This window comes from Oncorhynchus mykiss, chromosome 10, assembly GCF_057628025.1.
Source record: "Oncorhynchus mykiss isolate SJ-2025 chromosome 10, ASM5762802v1, whole genome shotgun sequence".
Classification (NCBI taxonomy): domain Eukaryota; kingdom Metazoa; phylum Chordata; class Actinopteri; order Salmoniformes; family Salmonidae; genus Oncorhynchus; species Oncorhynchus mykiss.
The window spans coordinates 4,095,001-4,118,249 of record NC_143031.1 but is presented as its reverse complement, the minus strand read 5'-3'; the positions used below and the strand labels follow the sequence as shown (position 1 = coordinate 4,118,249).

At 41.0% G+C, this 23,249-nt stretch overlaps 1 protein-coding gene across 1 annotated transcript in view; it reads left to right on the top strand.

Annotated features, from left to right (window-relative positions):
- Positions 1 to 248: 248 nt before the first annotated feature.
- Positions 249 to 23,249, top strand: part of LOC110534825 (neurobeachin) — a 315,108-nt gene continuing 292,107 nt past the window's right edge. The window contains exon 1 of the mRNA XM_090188780.1: positions 249 to 884. Coding sequence (XP_090044906.1) covers positions 606 to 884 — 279 coding nt within the window. The 5' untranslated portion in view covers positions 249 to 605. The remainder of the gene's footprint in view (positions 885 to 23,249) is intronic.

Here is a 23,249-nt window from a genome sequence, read left to right as displayed (position 1 = left end):
TTTTTAAATACATTTGTAAAAATAGCTAAAAACCTGTTTTCGCTTTGTCACTGCGGGCTATTGTGTGTAGATTGATAAGGGGGAAGAAATGATGCTATCAATTTTAAAATAAGGCTGTAACATAACAAAATGTGGAGAAAGGGAAGAGGTCTGAATACTTTACGAATTCACTGTTTCTTCTTCATGATTGCATGAGAGCAGCCTGCTGAGCTCTCCACTGCGCAGGCGTGGCAAGCGCGCAAATACGCAGACAGGGGGCGTCAACATGGCGTCATGACGACGAGCACCGCTCACTGCAGCTTCCCAGAGAGACAGAGAGAGAGACAGACAGAGGAGGCGATACGAAAGAGGGACCGTTCTGCGGAGCATAGAGATAACGCGTTTTATTTATGCATTACTTCGCACCATTAAAGAAGAGGAGAAGTTAATTTATCGTATCTTTTGTAATTTCATACTCCTTATAACCCCCCCATTCCCCATATTTTACTATATTTTTTTTAGCAGCGGAACGACAGAGAGTTGTGGTCTAGAGCAGGTGTTTGGGAAAGAGACCGAGACCCCAGCGGCCGCTCCTCTCCCCGTCTTCTCCCGTCTCTAAAGGGGAAATGTCGAGCGAGAAACCGGCTACTGCACCTCCACTCTCAGATCCAGACCGACCCGCTCCTCCCCCGGGCCCCGGCCAGCCGCAGGTCGTCACGGGCGCTGGTTCGGCTCCCATCGGGGACAGGATGGTCTCTGGATCCGGTTCTATGGTGCTCCAGGCCGGGGTGATCAACCCCGCCGTGCCAATCAGGAATATCCAAATGAAATTCGCGGTGCTGGTGGGCCTTATTCAGGTTGGAGAGGTTAGCAACCGGGACATCGTCGAAACGGTTCTCAACCTGGTAAGTAGAAACCGTTCTAGCGGAGGTTAGCGCCTCCGCTGTAGTTTATCCATTAGTCCTATAGGCAACATTAGGAGATAGCTAGAATCACTGTGCTGCTGTAGTCCTACACCGCTGTGTGTAGCAGCCGTAAAACTCCTGTTGTATCCTATCTATGTAGTGGCCAAGGCTTTGCCAGATGATATCAGATGTCTGATCAGTGGGAGGAATAATGTCGTTTTTCAGTCATGCAGTGGAGATAATGAGAGGCTGGAGTATCATTAACGCTGTAGAGAGGTAGATAGAGAGGGAGGAGGACAACGACCGTGATTTGTAAAGGCTTGAAGCTAAACCAAGGCATGTGATGTGTGACCCCTCGCTACGGAGCAGTAGGTTGCAGTTATCCAGCGGTTGTTGACGGTGTGAAGGATATTCATGTATGGACGTGGCACTGGCGACACTCGGAAATATGTGACCGGAAATACCTTTAGTCGAGATGGTGTGTGTGTGTCCGAATGAAAACATTAACTTGACCCCATTGACAAGCCAATGAAACATGTTACAAAATTGATACCATCATGTGTCTGTTACACAAACTCCGAATCGTTACATTGTTTCTGCACACTGCACGACACCTCGCTGTATTGGGACTATGTTGCACACCTCGCCAACAACCGAGGACAACCCTAACACGTTATATTGGATTGTGGTTCACCTCTCTGCGGGCTACGGGATTGAACAAAGACCGAGTAGCATTGTGCTCTATGCATTGTTTTCGCCGTATGTAGACTACAACTAGCCTATGAGTGACCCAGAAAGAATGAGCCTATAGTTTGTTTTCAACGGGATATTTAGCTTATTATATAAGCACAATAGGGTGGTGTCTAATTATGCACGTTTATTTTAATATTGGCGTCATTTCAATTCAATAGGCTAAGTGCACCTGCTTCTCCGTGAATGGGGTAACCTGTGCCAAACTAAATGCCATCCCTACCGTTTATATCATTATGTTTGAATATCACCTAGCGATGCTCTGCATACGAGGGGATATTTTAAACCCGGCTGGGAATTAACAAAAGGGGATTTCTGTTTGCAAACAAATGTGTTTTAATGCACATCTCAGATGCGCTAATTGTCCTATAGCCTAGGCAAGGGGTATCTGGACTGTGTGTGTGTGAGGGGATGTTTTCATCCCATTATGCTAGAATCCCTTTAGCCTAAAGGCTACGTTTCTTAGGCTACACTTGAAAACATACTGGGCTGTTTGGTTGACCCAACTGCTGGGTTGCAGGCATTGGGTCACTTAGTTGGGTTGTTTTCTTTAAAAGCTCCTGGGTTATTGATGCTGGATGCTGGGTTATTGATGCTGGGTTATTGATGCTGGTTGTTGGGTTATTGATGCTGGGTGTTGGGTTATTGATGCTGGGTGTTGGGTTATTGATGCTGGGTGTTGGGTTATTGATGCTGGGTGTTGGGTTATTGATGCTGGGTGCTGGGTTATTGATGCTGGGTTATTGATGCTGGGTTATTGATGCTAGGTTATTGATGCTGGGTTATTGATGCTGGGTTATTGATGCTGGGTTATTGATGCTAGGTTATTGATGCTAGGTTATTGATGCTGGGTTATTGATGTTGGGTTATTGATGTTGGGTTATTGATGCTGGGTTATTGATGCTAGGTTATTGATGCTGGGTTATTGATGCTGGGTTATTGAGATATGACCCAGTGGGTCTGATCAGAAGACTGGAGGCGTGGCTTAGTTCATCTATTCTGTTGTACTGTTATAGCATGTTAAGGTTGGACTCTGACACTTTTATAGCTTCAATGAGGCTTTCACCAGTGTATGAGTTCCTCAAGAGCCTATGACATCTCAATGTTGGGATGAATAACACCATATCCCAGGATATGTAAGTAATACGTTTCTGAATTTAAATAAGAATAAGTGCTGTTAAATTGTGATCTGTTTTGAAAGGGTCCTAAATAAGCCCACATCTCTCAACAACGTGGTTTTATATTGAATTGGCCAAAATGATCAAAATCCTATGATAAGGCAAATTAGGCTAAATGCTTATGAAAAAGTAGATCAGAATCTTAGGGCTAATTGCGAGTCCATTTTGGTGAATAGCGTAAATCTACCCCTGATTGTGGGTCATTTGGGTATCGGCCTGAACCAGAATCTGGGTTTCTCCTATTCAACGTCTCAGTGAAACGGTGAAGTTTTCATCCCAGTAGTAGATTTGTCTTCCTTGGGGTTTACTGCATCTAAGTAGTGTGGTAGATTCGTCTTCCTTGGGGTTCCCGATAGCGCTCCAAGGCACTGCATCTCAGTAGTGTGGTAGATTCGTCTTCCTTGGGGTTCCCGATAGCGCTCCAAGGCACTGCATCTCAGTAGTGTGGTAGATTCGTCTTCCTTGGGTTTCCCGATAGCGCTCCAAGGCACTGCATCTCAGTGCTAGAGGTGTCACTATAGACCCTGGTTCGATTCCAGGCTGTATCACAACCGGCCGTGATTGAGAGTTCCCATAGGGCGGCGCACAATTGGCCCAGCGTCGTCCGGGTCTGGCCGGGGTAGGCCGTCATTGTAAATAAGAATTTGTTCTTAACTGACCTGCCTAGTTAAATAAAGGTTAAATAAAATGACATTTTCAAGCTAATAGGCTACATCCTTGGCATGATGCTGCATGCACAAATGATTTTTACAGTTTACCATCGCCTGTAACGGAATAGAGGAGGAAAGATGGAGGGAGAGAGATGGTAGTCTGGCCTCCCAGGCAAGAAGGCGGACATCACCATGCATTTAAAAGCATGTGGCAGAGGAGGAGAGGAGCGGGGGACGAGAGAGAAAGAGAGAGCGGGGGGGGGGTGGTGGAGTGATGCTGCAGTGGCGATGTGCCCTGAAATCAGCAGCTGATGCTGTGGAAGTCACGCAGATACAGCATCCATACAGACAGACATGCAGGCAGAGGCAGTCAGACAGTCAGTCAGAGACAGGCAGACAGCTAGTCAGTCAGAGGCAGGCAGTCAGAGGCAGGCAGTCAGAGGCAGGCAGTCAGAGGCAGAGAGGCAGGAGTGCAGGGCAAAATGTATGGATGGGCCAGTAGCTAGCTAGAACATACACGGGGCAAAGCACACATCTAGCATTAGCTTCCATCTAACTCACCTCAAATACTAATTAATTCCTTTAGGCTACCATTACGGCAGAGAAGAAAAACTGACCTGGGATTAGTTTCATGGGGCAATTTCAGAGCAGAGAGAGAGAGAACACCTGACCACTGTGACTGACCCACACTTAAGGAAAGCTTTGACTATGTACAGACTCAGTGAGCATAGCCTTGTTATTGAGAAAGGCTGCCGTAGGCAGACATGGCTCTCAAGAGAAGACAGGCTATGTGCTCACTGCCCATAGAATGAGGTGGAAACTGAGCTGCACTTCCTAACCTCCTGTCCAATGTATGACCATATTAGAGACACATATTTCCCTCAGATTACACAGATCCACAAAGAATTCTAAAACAAATCCTATTTTGAAAAACTCCCATATCTACTGGGTGAAATACCACAGTGTGCCATCACAGCAGCAAGATTTGTGACCTGTTGCCACAGGAAAAGGTCAACGAGTGAAGAACAAACACCATTGTAAATACAACCCATATTTATGCTTATTTATTTTCCCTTTTGTACACTAAGCATTTGTTCATCGTTACTGTTAATGAACAATAAAAATTGCCAGAGCAAGTGAGGTAGACAATGTGTTTCCCATGCCAATAAAGCCCCTTGAATTGGAGAGAGAGAGGGAGGGAGAAAGGGAGAGAGGGAGAGAGAGCGGGAGAGAGGGAGAGAGGGAGGGAGGGAGAGAGGGAGAGAGAGTGGGAGGGAGGGAGAGAGGGAGGGAGAGAGAGAGAGAGAGAGGGAGGGGGAAGGAGGGAGGGAGGGAGAGAGACAGAGAGAGACGGGGAGAGAGAGAGAGAGAGAGAGAGAGAGAGACGGGGAGAGAGAGAGAGACGGGGAGAGAGAGAGACGGGGGGAGAGAGAGAGAGAGAGAGAGAGAGAGAGACGGTGAGAGAGAGAGAGACGGAGAGAGAGACAGAGAGAGGCGGAGAGAGAGACAGAGAGAGATGGAGAGAGAGACAGAGAGAGACAGAGAGAGACGGAGAGAGAGAGAGACAGAGACAGAGAGAGAGAGAGACAGAGAGAGAGACAGTGGGAGAAAGGAGAAAGGTGGAGAGACAGTCCTATTTTAGAATGGATGTTACCACCTGGACAAAGAAATTAATGTTCAGTTGTTTTATTAATATGTGAAAAGCGAAGAAAGAAATATACAACCAAAAACAGACATTACATGCCAATAGGGACAACCTGTATGATCCTGTCTTTCCCCATCAACACCAGAGAGAGAGAGAGAGAGAGAGAGAGAGAGAGAGGGAAAGAGAGACAGAGAGAGACAGAGAGAGAGACAGAGAGACAGAGAAAGACAGAGAAAGACAGAGAGAGAGAGAGACAGAGAGAGAGAGCGAGAGATATAATATAAACACATGTTTCCCATGCAATGTAATACCACTAGGCACCTAGCGACGTTATGAAGTTGTCTTCAGCCCAGATAGGTCCCCAATCTCCCATCCTCATAACTAGGTACCAAGGAGACATTTTCAGGATATCAGAAAGTCTAATTATCTTAGCTAGCATGCCTTCTGGAAAGGTTGGGCGACTTTTTAAAAGAGCAAGCCATAACTAGAATTAAGCATAATGATTATGCCCCCTCAGTTTTGAGAGAGAGAGAGAGAGAGAGACAGACAGACACAGACAGACAAAGAACACCACCGTGTGTTTGTCATGACAATGAAACATTTTGAAAGCTTTTTAAATTGATAGAGAAAGAGAGCGCGTAGACACCATCTTATTGGAATGAATTAAGTGCTTTAGGCCTCCAGTCTCGTCTCCTCGGTGGTCAGGACTGTCTGGAATAACACAGGCTTAATTAAAAGAGCTGGTGGTCTGACAGCCAGGGATCATCTGTGGTGTTTCGTTGGGCCAACACGGTCCTCTGCGGCTGGGATGGCTGATCCATTATTCAGCCTGGTCGTTTCCGTGGAGACCGCAGTGAGACATTCAGCACAACACGCTGGTTATTGATGAGGGAGGGATAGATAGTTGGAGGGGATGGAGGAGACCACAACGAGGCACACCACAGCTGTACTGACCAGGCCTCGGCATGGATACACAGGATCAGGAAGGATGGGATGATGGATGGAGGGAGGGGATATCTGGAAGGATGGATGGATGAAGGGAGGGATGGAGGGAGGGATGGAGGGGATATATGGATGGAGGGGATATATAGAGGGATGGGGGGATGGATGGATGGATGGAGGAGGGATGGATGGATGGAGGGGGGATGGAGGGATGGATGGATGGAGGGGATATATTGATGGAGGGGGGATGGATGGAGAGGATATATGGAGGGGATATATGGAGGGAAGGATGGATGGATGGATGGGGGGATGGATGGATGGGGGGATGGATGGATGGAGGGATGGATGGATGGAGGGATGGGGGGATGGATGGATGGAGGGAGGGATGGATGGATGAAGGGATGGAGGGATGGATGGGATATATGGAGGGATGGATGGGGGGATGGATGGATGGATGGATGGGGGATGGAGGGGGGGATGGATGGATGGATGGGGGTTGGAGGGGGGGATGGAGGGATGGATGGAGGGGATATATTGATGGAGGGATGGATGAAGGGATGAATGGAAGGGTTAGATATATGGAGGAATGGATGGATGGATGGATGGATGGATGGATGGATGGATGGATGGATGGAGGGATGGATATATGGAGGGACCGAGGAAGGATGGAGGAAGGAAAGTGATGAATAGGCCAGTCAATCTATTGTCTAAAGAGGGGTGATGGATGTCGCTGTCGGTTTAAGCATAGAAATACAGCCGATAGAATAGTCTCTATGAAATAAGGCCGGTAGAATAGTCTCTATGAAATACAGCCGATAGAATAGTCTCTATGAAATACAGCCGGTAGAACAGTCTCTATGGAATACAGCTGATAGAATAGTCTCTATGAAATACAGAACAGTCTCTATGGAATACAGCCGGTAGAACAGTCTCTATGGAATACAGCCGGTAGAACAGTCTCTATGGAATACAGCTGATAGAATAGTCTCTATGGAATACAGAACAGTCTCTATGGAATACAGCCGGTAGAACAGTCTCTATGGAATACAGCTGATAGAATAGTCTCTATGAAATGCAGAACAGTCTCTATCAAATACAGCCAATAGAACAGTCTCTATGAAATACAGCCGATATAATAGTCTCTATGAAATACAGAACAGTCTCTATGGAATACAGCCGGTAGAACAGTCTCTATGGAATACAGCTGGTAGAATAGTCTCTATGAAATACAGAACAGTCTCTATGGAATACAGCTGATAGAATAGTCTCTATGGAATACAGCTGATAGAATAGTCTCTATGGAATACAGAACAGTCTCTATGGAATACAGCTGATAGAATAGTCTCTATGGAATACAGCTGGTAGAACAGTCTCTATGGAATACAGCTGATAGAATAGTCTCTATGGAATACAGAACAGTCTCTATGGAATACAGCTGATAGAATAGTCTCTATGAAATACAGAACAGTCTCTATGGAAAACAGCTGATAGAATAGTCTCTATGGAATACAGCTGGTAGAACAGTCTCTATGGAATACAGCTGATAGAATAGTCTCTATGGAATACAGCCGGTAGAATAGTCTCTATGAAATACAGCTGGTAGAATAGTCTCTATGAAATACAGAATAGTCTCTATGAAATACAGAATAGTCTATATGAAATACAGCTGGTAGAATAGTCTCTATGAAATACAGCTGGTAGAATAGTCTCTATGAAATACAGAACAGTCTCTATGGAATACAGCTGATAGAATAGTATCTATGGAATACAGCTGATAGAATAGTCTCTATGGAATACAGAACAGTCTCTATGGAATACAGCTGATAGAATAGTCTCTATGAAATACAGAACAGTCTCTATGGAATACAGCTGATAGAATAGTCTCTATGGAATACAGCTGGTAGAACAGTCTCTATGGAATACAGCTGATAGAATAGTCTCTATGGAATACAGAACAGTCTCTATGGAATACAGCTGATAGAATAGTCTCTATGAAATACAGAACAGTCTCTATGGAAAACAGCTGATAGAATAGTCTCTATGGAATACAGCTGGTAGAACAGTCTCTATGGAATACAGCTGATAGAATAGTCTCTATGGAATACAGCCGGTAGAATAGTCTCTATGAAATACAGCTGGTAGAATAGTCTCTATGAAATACAGAATAGTCTCTATGAAATACAGAATAGTCTCTATGAAATACAGCTGGTAGAATAGTCTCTATGAAATACAGAATAGTCTCTATGAAATACAGCTGGTAGAATAGTCTCTATGAAATACAGCTGGTAGAATAGTCTCTATGAAATACAGAACAGTCTCTATGAAATACAGCCGGTAGAATAGTCTCTATGAAATACAGCCGGTAGAATAGTCTCTATGAAATACAGCTGGTAGAATAGTCTCTATGAAATACAGCCGGTAGAATAGTCTCTATGAAATACAGCTGGTAGAATAGTCTCTATGAAATACAGCCGGTAGAATAGTCTCTATGAAATACAGAACAGTCTCTATCAAATACAGCTGGTAGAATAGTCTCTATGAAATACAGCCGGTAGAATAGTCTCTATGATATACAGAATAGTCTCTATGGAATACAGCCGGTAGAATAGTCTCTATGAAATACAGCCGGTAGAATAGTCTCTATGGAATACAGAATAGTCTCTATGAAATAAGGCCGGTAGAATAGTCTCTATGAAATATAGAATAGTCTCTATGAAATACAGCCGGTAGAATAGTCTCTATGAAATACAGCCGATAGAACAGTCTCTATGAAATACAGAACAGTCTCTATCAAATACAGCCGATAGAACAGTCTCTATGGAATACAGCTGGTAGAATAGTCTCTATGAAATACAGCCGGTAGAATAGTCTCTATGGAATACAGAATAGTCTCTATGAAATAAGGCCGGTAGAATAGTCTCTATGAAATACAGCCGGTAGAATAGTCTCTATGAAATACAGAATAGTCTCTATGGAATACAGCTGGTAGAATAGTCTCTATGAAATACAGCCGGTAGAATAGTCTCTATGATATACAGAATAGTCTCTATGGAATACAGCCGGTAGAATAGTCTCTATGAAATACAGCCGGTAGAATAGTCTCTATGGAATACAGAATAGTCTCTATGAAATAAGGCCGGTAGAATAGTCTCTATGGAATACAGAATAGTCTCTATGAAATAAGGCCGGTAGAATAGTCTCTATGAAATACAGCCGGTAGAATAGTCTCTTTGAAATGCAGAATAGTCTCTATGAAATACAGCCGGTAGAATAGTCTCTATGAAATACAGCCGATAGAACAGTCTCTATGAAATACAGCCGGTAGAATAGTCTCTATGAAATACAGCCGGTAGAATAGTCTCTATGGAATACAGAACAGTCTCTATGAAATACAGCCGGTAGAACAGTCTCTATGGAATACAGAACAGTCTCTATGAAATACAGCCGGTAGAATAGTCTCTATCAAATACAGAACAGACTCTATCAAATACAGCCGGTAGAACAGTCTCTATGGAATACAGAACAGTCTCTATGAAATACAGCCGGTAGAATAGTCTCTATCAAATACAGAACAGTCTCTATCAAATACAGCCGGTAGAACAGTCTCTATGGAATACAGCTGGTAGAATAGTCTCTATGGAATACAGCTGGTAGAATAGTCTCTATGAAATACAGAATAGTCTCTATGGAATACAGCCGGTAGAATAGTCTCTATGAAATACAGCCGGTAGAATAGTCTCTATGAAATACAGCTGGTAGAATAGTCTCTATGGAATACAGCTGGTAGAATAGTCTCTATGAAATACAGCCCGGTAGAACAGTCTCTATGGAATACAGCTGGTAGAATAGTCTCTATGGAATACAGCTGGTAGAATAGTCTCTATGAAATACAGAACAGTCTCTATGAAATACAGCCGGTAGAATAGTCTCTATGAAATAAAGAACAGTCTCTATGGAATACAGAATAGTCTCTATGAAATACAGCCGGTAGAATAGTCTCTATGAAATACAGAACAGTCTCTATGAAATACAGCCGGTAGAATAGTCTCTATGAAATACAGAACAGTCTCTATGAAATACAGCCGGTAGAACAGTCTCTATGGAATACAGCTGGTAGAATAGTCTCTATGAAATACAGAATAGTCTCTATGAAATACAGCTGGTAGAATAGTCTCTATGCAATACAGCCGGTAGAATAGTCTCTATGAAATACAGAATAGTCTCTATGAAATACATAACAGTCTCTATGAAATACAGCCGGTAGAATAGTCTCTATGAAATACAGAACAGTCTCTATGAAATACAGCCGGTAGAATAGTCTCTATGGAATACAGCTGATAGAATAGTCTCTATGGAATACAGCCGGTAGAATAGTCTCTATGGAATACAGCCGGTAGAATAGTCTCTATGGAATACAGCTGATAGAATAGTCTCTATGGAATACAGCCGGTAGAATAGTCTCTATGGAATACAGCCGGTAGAATAGTCTCTATCAAATACAGAACAGTCTCTATGAAATACAGAATAGTCTCTATGAAATACAGCCGGTAGAACAGTCTCTATGAAATACAGCCGGTAGAATAGTCTCTATGAAATACAGAACAGTCTCTATGAAATAAGGCCGGTAGAATAGTCTCTATGAAATACAGCCGGTAGAATAGTCTCTATCAAATACAGAACAGTCTCTATGGAATACAGAATAGTCTCTATGAAATACAGCCGGTAGAACATTCTCTATTTAATACAGCCGGTATAACAGTCTCTATGGAATGCAGCTGATAGAATAGTCTCTATGGAATACATAATAGTCTCTATGAAATACAGAACAGTCTCTATGGAATACAGCCGGTAGAATAGTCTCTATGAAATACAGAATAGTCTCTATGAAATACAGAATAGTCTCTATGAAATACAGAATAGTCTCTGTGAAATACAGAATAGTCTCTGTGAAATACAGAATAGTCTCTATGAAATACAGCCGGTAGAATAGTCTCTATGGAATACAGCCGATAGAATAGTCTCTATGAAATACCTGAATAGTCTCTGTGAAATACAGAATAGTCTCTATGAAATACAGCCGATAGAATAGTCTCTATGAAATACAGCCGGTAGAATAGTCTCTATGAAATACAGCCGATAGAATAGTCTCTATGAAATACAGCCGATAGAACAGTCTCTATGAAATACAGCCGATAGAACAGTCTCTATGGAATACAGCTGATAGAATAGTCTCTATGAAATACAGCCGGTAGAATAGTCTCTATGAAATACAGCTGATAGAATAGTCTCTATGAAATACAGCTGGTAGAATAGTCTCTATGGAATACAGAATAGTCTCTATGAAATACAGCTGGTAGAATAGTCTCTATGGAATACAGCTGGTAGAACAGTCTCTATGGAATACAGAATAGTCTCTATGAAATACAGCCGATAGAACAGTCTCTATGGAATACAGCTGATAGAATAGTCTCTATGAAATACAGCCGGTAGAATAGTCTCTATGAAATACAGCTGATAGAATAGTCTCTATGAAATACAGCTGATAGAATAGTCTCTATGAAATACAGCCGGTAGAATAGTCTCTATGAAATACAGCTGATAGAACAGTCTCTATGGAATACAGCTGATAGAATAGTCTCTATGAAATACAGCTGGTAGAATTGTCTCTATGGAATACAGAATAGTCTCTATGAAATACAGCTGGTAGAATAGTCTCTATGGAATACAGAATAGTCTCTATGAAATACAGCTGGTAGAACAGTCTCTATGGAATACAGAATAGTCTCTATGAAATACAGCTGGTAGAACAGTCTCTATGGAATACAGAATAGTCTCTATGGAATACAGAATAGTCTCTATGAAATACAGAATAGTCTCTATGAAATACAGAATAGTCTCTATGAAATACAGCTGGTAGAATAGTCTCTATGGAATACAGAATAGTCTCTATGAAATACAGCTGGTAGAACAGTCTCTATGGAATACAGAATAGTCTCTATGAAATACAGAATAGTCTCTATTGAATACAGAATAGTCTCTATGAAATACAGAATAGTCTCTATGGAATACAGAATAGTCTCTATGAAATACAGAATAGTCTCTATGGAATACAGCTGGTAGAATAGTCTCTATGAAATACAGAATAGTCTCTATGAAATACAGCTGGTAGAATAGTCTCTATGAAATACAGAACAGTCTCTATGAAATACAGCCGGTAGAATAGTCTCTATGAAATACAGAACAGTCTCTATGAAATACAGCCGGTAGAATAGTCTCTATGAAATACAGAACAGTCTCTATGAAATACAGCCGGTAGAACAGTCTCTATGGAATACAGCTGGTAGAATAGTCTCTATGAAATACAGAATAGTCTCTATGAAATACAGCTGGTAGAATAGTCTCTATGCAATACAGCCGGTAGAATAGTCTCTATGAAATACAGAATAGTCTCTATGAAATACATAACAGTCTCTATGAAATACAGCCGGTAGAATAGTCTCTATGAAATACAGAACAGTCTCTATGAAATACAGCCGGTAGAATAGTCTCTATGGAATACAGCTGATAGAATAGTCTCTATGAAATACAGCTGGTAGAATAGTCTCTATGGAATACAGAATAGTCTCTATGAAATACAGCTGGTAGAATAGTCTCTATGGAATACAGCTGGTAGAACAGTCTCTATGGAATACAGAATAGTCTCTATGAAATACAGCCGATAGAACAGTCTCTATGGAATACAGCTGATAGAATAGTCTCTATGAAATACAGCCGGTAGAATAGTCTCTATGAAATACAGCTGATAGAATAGTCTCTATGAAATACAGCCGGTAGAATAGTCTCTATGAAATACAGCTGATAGAACAGTCTCTATGGAATACAGCTGATAGAATAGTCTCTATGAAATACAGCTGGTAGAATTGTCTCTATGGAATACAGAATAGTCTCTATGAAATACAGCTGGTAGAATAGTCTCTATGGAATACAGAATAGTCTCTATGAAATACAGCTGGTAGAACAGTCTCTATGGAATACAGAATAGTCTCTATGAAATACAGCCGGTAGAACAGTCTCTATGGAATACAGAATAGTCTCTATGGAATACAGAATAGTCTCTATGAAATACAGAATAGTCTCTATGAAATACAGAATAGTCTCTATGAAATACAGCTGGTAGAATAGTCTCTATGGAATACAGAATAGTCTCTATGAAATACAGCTGGTAGAACAGTCTCTATGGAATACAGAATAGTCTCTATGAAATACAGAATAGTCTCTATTGAATACAGAATAGTCTCTATGAAATACAGAATAGTCTCTATGGAATACAGAATAGTCTCTATGAAATACAGAATAGTCTCTATGGAATACAGCTGGTAGAATAGTCTCTATGAAATACAGAATAGTCTCTATGAAATACAGCTGGTAGAATAGTCTCTATGCAATACAGCCGGTAGAATAGTCTCTATGAAATACAGAATAGTCTCTATGAAATACAGAACAGTCTCTATGAAATACAGCCGGTAGAATAGTCTCTATGAAATAAAGAACAGTCTCTATGGAATACAGAATAGTCTCTATGAAATACAGCCGGTAGAATAGTCTCTATGAAATACAGAACAGTCTCTATGAAATACAGCCGGTAGAATAGTCTCTATGAAATACAGAACAGTCTCTATGAAATACAGCCGGTAGAACAGTCTCTATGGAATACAGCTGGTAGAATAGTCTCTATGAAATACAGAATAGTCTCTATGAAATACAGCTGGTAGAATAGTCTCTATGCAATACAGCCGGTAGAATAGTCTCTATGAAATACAGAATAGTCTCTATGAAATACATAACAGTCTCTATGAAATACAGCCGGTAGAATAGTCTCTATGAAATACAGAACAGTCTCTATGAAATACAGCCGGTAGAATAGTCTCTATGGAATACAGCTGATAGAATAGTCTCTATGGAATACAGCTGGTAGAATAGTCTCTATGGAATACAGCCGGTAGAATAGTCTCTATGGAATACAGCCGGTAGAATAGTCTCTATGGAATACAGCCGGTAGAATAGTCTCTATGAAATACAGAATAGTCTCTATGAAATACAGAATAGTCTCTATGAAATACAGAATAGTCTCTGTGAAATACAGAATAGTCTCTGTGAAATACAGAATAGTCTCTATGAAATACAGCCGGTAGAATAGTCTCTATGGAATACAGCCGATAGAATAGTCTCTATGAAATACCTGAATAGTCTCTGTGAAATACAGAATAGTCTCTATGAAATACAGCCGATAGAATAGTCTCTATGAAATACAGCCGGTAGAATAGTCTCTATGAAATACAGCCGATAGAATAGTCTCTATGAAATACAGCCGATAGAACAGTCTCTATGAAATACAGCCGATAGAACAGTCTCTATGGAATACAGCTGATAGAATAGTCTCTATGAAATACAGCCGGTAGAATAGTCTCTATGAAATACAGCTGATAGAATAGTCTCTATGAAATACAGCTGGTAGAATAGTCTCTATGGAATACAGAATAGTCTCTATGAAATACAGCTGGTAGAATAGTCTCTATGGAATACAGCTGGTAGAAAAGTCTCTATGGAATACAGAATAGTCTCTATGAAATACAGCCGATAGAACAGTCTCTATGGAATACAGCTGATAGAATAGTCTCTATGAAATACAGCCGGTAGAATAGTCTCTATGAAATACAGCTGATAGAATAGTCTCTATGAAATACAGCTGATAGAATAGTCTCTATGAAATACAGCCGGTAGAATAGTCTCTATGAAATACAGCTGATAGAACAGTCTCTATGGAATACAGCTGATAGAATAGTCTCTATGAAATACAGCTGGTAGAATAGTCTCTATGGAATACAGAATAGTCTATGAAATACAGCTGGTAGAATAGTCTCTATGGAATACAGAATAGTCTCTATGAAATACAGCTGGTAGAACAGTCTCTATGGAATACAGAATAGTCTCTATGAAATACAGCTGGTAGAACAGTCTCTATGGAATACAGAATAGTCTCTATGAAATACAGCTGGTAGAACAGTCTCTATGGAATACAGAATAGTCTCTATGAAATACAGAATAGTCTCTATGAAATACAGCTGGTAGAATAGTCTCTATGGAATACAGAATAGTCTCTATGAAATACAGCTGGTAGAACAGTCTCTATGGAATACAGAATAGTCTCTATGAAATACAGAATAGTCTCTATTGAATACAGAATAGTCTCTATGAAATACAGAATAGTCTCTATGGAATACAGAATAGTCTCTATGAAATACAGAATAGTCTCTATGGAATACAGCTGGTAGAATAGTCTCTATGAAATACAGAATAGTCTCTATGAAATACAGCTGGTAGAATAGTCTCTATGCAATACAGCCGGTAGAATAGTCTCTATGAAATACAGAATAGTCTCTATGAAATACAGAACAGTCTCTATGAAATACAGCCGGTAGAATAGTCTCTATGAAATACAGAACAGTCTCTATGAAATACAGCCGGTAGAATAGTCTCTATGGAATACAGCTGATAGAATAGTCTCTATGGAATACAGCCGGTAGAATAGTCTCTATGGAATACAGCCGGTAGAATAGTCTCTATCAAATACAGAACAGTCTCTATGAAATACAGAATAGTCTCTATGAAATACAGCCGGTAGAACAGTCTCTATGAAATACAGCCGGTAGAACAGTCTCTATGAAATACAGAACAGTCTCTATGAAATAAGGCCGGTAGAATAGTCTCTATCAAATACAGAACAGTCTCTATGGAATACAGAATAGTCTCTATGAAATACAGCCGGTAGAATCGTCTCTATTTAATACAGCCGGTATAACAGTCTCTATGGAATACAGCTGATAGAATAGTCTCTATAGAATACATAATAGTCTCTATGAAATACAGAACAGTCTCTATGGAATACAGCCGGTAGAATAGTCTCTATGAAATACAGAATAGTCTCTATGAAATACAGAATAGTCTCTGTGAAATACAGAATAGTCTCTGTGAAATACAGAATAGTCTCTATGAAATACAGCCGGTAGAATAGTCTCTATGGAATACAGCCGATAGAATAGTCTCTATGAAATACCTGAATAGTCTCTGTGAAATACAGAATAGTCTCTGTGAAATACAGAATAGTCTCTATGAAATACAGCCGATAGAATAGTCTCTATGAAATACAGCCGGTAGAATAGTCTCTATGAAATACAGCCGATAGAATAGTCTCTATGAAATACAGCCGATAGAACAGTCTCTATGAAATACAGCCGATAGAACAGTCTCTATGGAATACAGCTGATAGAATAGTCTCTATGAAATACAGCCGGTAGAATAGTCTCTATGAAATACAGCTGATAGAATAGTCTCTATGAAATACAGCTGGTAGAATAGTCTCTATGGAATACAGAATAGTCTCTATGAAATACAGCTGGTAGAATAGTCTCTATGGAATACAGCTGGTAGAACAGTCTCTATGGAATACAGAACAGTCTCTATGGAATACAGCTGATAGAATAGTCTCTATGAAATACAGCCGGTAGAATAGTCTCTATGAAATACAGCTGATAGAATAGTCTCTATGAAATACAGCTGATAGAATAGTCTCTATGAAATACAGCCGGTAGAATAGTCTCTATGAAATACAGCTGATAGAACAGTCTCTATGGAATACAGCTGATAGAATAGTCTCTATGAAATACAGCTGGTAGAATAGTCTCTATGGAATACAGAATAGTCTATGAAATACAGCTGGTAGAATAGTCTCTATGGAATACAGAATAGTCTCTATGAAATACAGCTGGTAGAACAGTCTCTATGGAATACAGAATAGTCTCTATGAAATACAGCTGGTAGAACAGTCTCTATGGAATGCAGAATAGTCTCTATGAAATACAGCTGGTAGAACAGTCTCTATGGAATACAGAATAGTCTCTATGAAATACAGCTGGTAGAACAGTCTCTATGGAATACAGAATAGTCTCTATGAAATACAGAATAGTCTCTATGAAATACAGCTGGTAGAATAGTCTCTATGGAATACAGAATAGTCTATGAAATACAGCTGGTAGAACAGTCTCTATGGAATACAGAATAGTCTCTATGAAATACAGAATAGTCTCTATGGAATACAGAATAGTCTCTATGAAATACAGAATAGTCTCTATGAAATACAGAATAGTCTCTATGGAATACAGAATAGTCTCTATGGAATACAGAATAGTCTCTATGGAATACAGAATAGTCTCTATGAAATACAGAATAGTCTCTATGAAATACAGAATAGTCTCTATGGAATACAGAATAGTCTCTATGAAATACAGAATAGTCTCTATGGAATATAGAATAGTCTCTATGAAATACAGAATAGTCTCTATGAAATACAGCCGGTAGAATAGTCTCTATGAAATACAGAATAGTCTCTATGAAATACAGCCGGTAGAATAGTCTCTATGAAATACAGAATAGTCTCTATGAAATACAGAATAGTCTCTATGACATACAGAATAGTCTCTATGGAATACAGAACAGTCTCTATGAAATACACCCGGGAGAATAGATGTGTGCTTGTTGTTAATCCACAGAGGCAGACATGGTTAAAGTAACTGTCCAGTGATAATCTCACATTTTAAAAGCGAATATTCTGTGAACTCATATTTTAATAATGGCTGATGTATAAATTGGAGAAAATCACAGCGTTGCTATTTTTTCACAGAACCATTCTGTTGTTGGGCTAGGAATACACCATTCCAAAACAGAAAAGCATTTTTTTTTTTTACATAATTAATGACAATTTTTTGGAATAAAAACTATTCCACTCATTTTGTAAGTATTTAGAGGTCATTTTTTCATAGAAATCTGGAAACACTGGACAGTTACTTTAAATTACATGGCAGTTACTTTAAATTACATGGCAGTTGCTTTAAATTACATGGCAGTTACTTTAAATTACATGGCAGTTACTTTAAATTACTTGGCAGTTACTTTAAATGATATGGCAGTTACTTTAAATGATATGGCAGTTGCTTTAAATTACATGACAGTTACTTTAAATTACATGGCAGTTACTTTAAATTACATGGCAGTTACTTTAAATTACATGGCAGTTACTTTAAATTACATGGCAGTTACTTTAAATTACATGGCAGTTACTTTAAATTACATGGCAGTTACTTTGAATTACATGGCAGTTACTTTGAATTACATGGCAGTTACTTTGAATTACATGGCAGTTACTTTGAATTACATGGCAGTTACTTTAAATTACATGGCAGTTACTTTAAATTATATGGCAGTTACTTTAAATTATATGGCAGTTACTTTAAATGATATGGCAGTTACTTTAAATGATATGGCAGTTACTTTAAATGATATGGCAGTTACTTTGAATTACATGGCAGTTACTTTGAATTACATGGCAGTTACTTTAAATTACATGGCAGTTACTTTAAATTACATGGCAGTTACTTTGAATTACATGGCAGTTACTTTGAATTACATGGCAGTTACTTTGAATTACATGGCAGTTACTTTGAATTACATGGCAGTTACTTTGAATTACATGGCAGTTACTTTGAATTACATGGCAGTTACTTTAAATTACATGGCAGTTACTTTGAATTACATGGCAGTTACTTTGAATTATATGGCAGTTACTTTAAATTTATAAGACATTTCAGTTTTTCAGTGGTTGCGCTTGTATGGCATCCAAACACACATTGGGAAAGTTAGCCTAGCTCAGTGCATTAGTTAAAATGCTTCAGTTAGCTTAGCTGATCCCTACTACGGGTTAGGTCTCCACAGTGCACCCAGGGGCCAGAACCGAGTGTAGATTTAGACAGGGGAGGGATTGGTGCAGGTGCCCTATTTCACTCTATAATCTGATTGGTCCAAACAGTCCTGGCTAGCTTCCACAGCTGGGTGTGTTTCTGTGTTATAATGTAGATTTCCTGTCTCAAGGTCTAGCTGTGGTTGATGGTTGGTTCTGTGGTTCACAGGCATTCTACTTCATATCTGCTATTTCCACCTCCCCTCCCTCCCTCCCTCCCTCCCTCCCTCCCTCCCTCCCTCCCTCCCTCCCTCCCTCCCTCCCTCCCTCCCTCCCTCCCTCCCTCCCTCCCTCCCTCCCTCCCTCCCTCCCTCCCTCCCTCCCTCCCTCCCTCCCTTCTCTCTGTGTCTTCCCATATCTATCATGTGCACTCTCTCTCTCACTCACACACACTCTTGAGAGGCTTTTTATAAGTCAGATGCTAAAATTGCAACACACTCACTCACTCACTCACTCACTCACTCACTCAGAGTAACAGGGATCGATGGGTACTAGCGTCAGCGTCGTCTAGGTAACCACGTGGATACTGTTGCGATAACATCCCACCATACCAACTGTTGTCATGCTGCTGTGGTGATACTTTATGAAGAGACCTCTCTCTCCTCTATCTCTATACATGTATCTATTATACTGATGACACAGTGTTTATTCTACTCTACTGATACATTTACTTTAAGTTCATATTATTATTATTTATTATTGTTATGTCATTGTCCAGAAGGAACCTGTCGTAAGCATTTAGTTAGGATAATGTACATACCATTTGTGTCCTGTACGTACGACTGAGAAACTATTTCTTTATTTCTATATTAGACTTTGTCATTTTTTTTAATCAATACTTCATCTCTGTAACACACGCATATATTATATACCATGTCTGTAAAGTCTCTCAGTCGAGCAGTGAATTTCAAACAAAACATGGATTAAACCACAAAGACCAGGGAGGTTTTCCACAAAGACCAGGGAGGTTTTCCACAAAGACCAGGGAGGTTTTCCACAAAGACCAGGGAGGTTTTCCTCACAAAGACCAGGGAGGTTTTCCTCACAAAGACCAGGGAGGGTTTCCACAAAGACCAGGGAGGGTTTCCACAAAGACCAGGGAGGTTTTCCACAAAGACCAGGGAGGTTTTCCACAAAGACCAGGGAGGTTTTCCTCACAAAGACCAGGGAGGTTTTCCACAAAGACCAGGGAGGTTTTCCTCACAAAGACCAGGGAGGTTTTCCACAAAGACCAGGGAGGTTTTCCACAAAGACCAGGGAGGTTTTCCACAAAGACCAGGGAGGTTTTCCACAAAGACCAGGGAGGTTTTCCACAAAGACCCAGGGAGGTTTTCCACAAAGACCAGGGAGGTTTTCCACAAAGACCAGGGATGTTTTCCACAAAGACCAGGGATGTTTTCCACAAAGACCAGGGATGTTTTCCACAAAGACCAGGGAGGTTTTCCACAAAGACCCAGGGAGGTTTTCCACAAAGACCAGGGAGGTTTTCCACAAAGACCAGGGAGGTTTTCCACAAAGACCAGGGAGGTTTTCCAAAAAGACCAGGGAGGTTTTCCAAAAAGACCAGGGAGGTTTTCCACAAAGACCAGGGAGGTTTTCCACAAAGACCAGGGAGGTTTTCCACAAAGACCAGGGAGGTTTTCCTCACAAAGACCAGGGAAGTTTTCCACAAAGACCAGGGAGGTTTTCCACAAAGACCAGGGAGGTTTTCCACAAAGACCAGGGAGGTTTTCCACAAAGACCAGGGAGGTTTTCCACAAAGACCCAGGGAGGTTTTCCACAAAGACCAGGGATGTTTTCCACAAAGACCAGGGAGGTTTTCCACAAAGACCAGGGAGGTTTTCCTCACAAAGACCAGGGAGGTTTTCCAAAAAGACCAGGGAGGTTTTCCACAAAGACCAGGGAGGTTTTCCACAAAGACCAGGGAGGTTTTCCACAAAGACCAGGGAGGTTTTCCTCACAAAGACCAGGGAGGTTTTCCACAAAGACCCAGGGAGGTTTTCCACAAAGACCAGGGAGGTTTTCCACAAAGACCAGGGAGGTTTTCCACAAAGACCAGGGAAGTTTTACACAAAGACCAGGGAGGTTTTCCACAAATACCAGGGAGGTTTTCCACAAAGACCAGGGAGGTTTTCCTCACAAAGACCAGGGAGGTTTTCCTCACAAAGACCAGGGAGGTTTTCCACAAAGACCAGGGAGGTTTTCCACAAAGACCAGGGAGGTTTTCCACAAAGACCAGGGAGGTTTTCCACAAAGACCAGGGAGGTTTTCCACAAAGACCAGGGAGGTTTTCCACAAAGACCCAGGGAGGTTTTCCACAAAGACCAGGGAGGTTTTCCACAAAGACCAGGGAGGTTTTCCAAAAAGACCAGGGAGGTTTTCCAAAAAGACCAGGGAGGTTTTCCACAAAGACCAGGGAGGTTTTCCACAAAGACCAGGGAGGTTTTCCACAAAGACCAGGGAGGTTTTCCAAAAAGACCAGGGAGATTTTCCACAAAGACCAGGGATGTTTTCCACAAAGACCAGGGATGTTTTCCACAAAGACCAGGGAGGTTTTCCACAAAGACCAGGGAGGTTTTCCACAAAGACCAGGGAGGTTTTCCACAAAGACCAGGGAGGTTTTCCACAAAGACCAGGGAGGTTTTCCACAAAGACCAGGGAGGTTTTCCACAAAGACCAGGGAGGTTTTCCACAAAGACCAGGGAGGTTTTCCACAAAGACCAGGGAGGTTTTCCACAAAGACCAGGGAGGTTTTCCACAAAGACCAGGGATGTTTTCCACAAAGACCAGGGATGTTTTCCACAAAGACCAGGGATGTTTTCCACAAAGACCAGGGATGTTTTCCACAAAGACCAGGGAGGTTTTCCACAAAGACCAGGGAGGTTTTCCACAAAGACCAGGGAGGTTTTCCACAAAGACCAGGGAGGTTTTCCACAAAGACCAGGGAGGTTTTCCACAAAGACCAGGGAGGTTTTCCACAAAGACCAGGGAGGTTTTCCACAAAGACCAGGGAGGTTTTCCACAAAGACCAGGGAGGTTTTCCTCACAAAGACCAGGGAGGTTTTCCTCACAAAGACCAGGGAGGTTTTCCTCACAAAGACCAGGGAGGTTTTCCTCACAAAGACCAGGGAGGTTTTCCTCACAAAGACCAGGGAGGTTTTCCACAAAGACCAGGGAGGTTTTCCACAAAGACCAGGGAGGTTTTCCACAAAGACCAGGGAGGTTTTCCAATGCCTCACAAAGAAGACCACCTGGTAGATGGGATTTCTTTTCTTTTTTTAAAGCAGAATATCTCTTTGAACATGATTAAGTTATTAATTACTCTTTGGATGGTGTTTCAACACACACACACACACACACACACACACACACACACACACACAGACACAGACACAGACACACAGACACACACACACACACACACACACACACACACACACATAGGGTAACAGGGATTGATGGGTACTAGCGTTGTCTATGTGTCCTTCCTAACTCAGTTGCCGGAGAAGAAGGAAACTGCTCAGGGATTTCACCATGAGGCCAATGGTGACTTTAAACCAGTTAAAGAGTTTAATGACTGTGACAGGAGAAAACTGAGGATGGATCAACAACATTGTAGTTACTCCACAATACCGACCTAATTGACAGAGTGAAAAGAAGGAAGCTAGAATATTTGTTTTTTTAAACATGCATCCTGTTTGCAACAAGGCACTAAAGTAATACTGCATAACATCTGGCAAGGAAATTAACTTTATGTCCTGAATACAAAGCATTATGTTTGGGGAAAATCCAACACAACACAGCACTGAGTACCACTCTTGATATTTTCAAGCATGGTGGTGGCTGCATCATGTTATGGGTATGCTTGTCATTGGACAGGACTGGGGACTTTTCTGATGACGTAAAAATTATGGAATAGAGCTAAGCACAGGGAAAATCGTAGAAGAATGTGCAACTTTTGTACAATCCAGTTTTGCAAAGCTCTTAGAGATTTACCCAGAAAGACTCGTAGCTGTAATCGCAGCCAAATGTGATTCTAACATTTATTGAATACTTCTCTTCTTGTGGCTGCAATCCTGTTAATGGGATCGATATGACAACAGCCAGTGAAAGTGCAGGGCGCCAAATTCAAAACAACAGAAATCTCATAATTAAAATTCCTCAAACATACATGTATCTTATACCGTTTTAAAAGTAATCTTGTTGTTAATCCCACCACAGGGTCCGATTTTAAATAGGCTTTACAACGAAAGCACCGCAAACGATTAAGTTAGGTCACCGCCAAGTCACAGAAAAATTCAGCCATTTTTCCAGCCAAAGAGAGGAGTCACAAAAAGCACAAATAGAGAT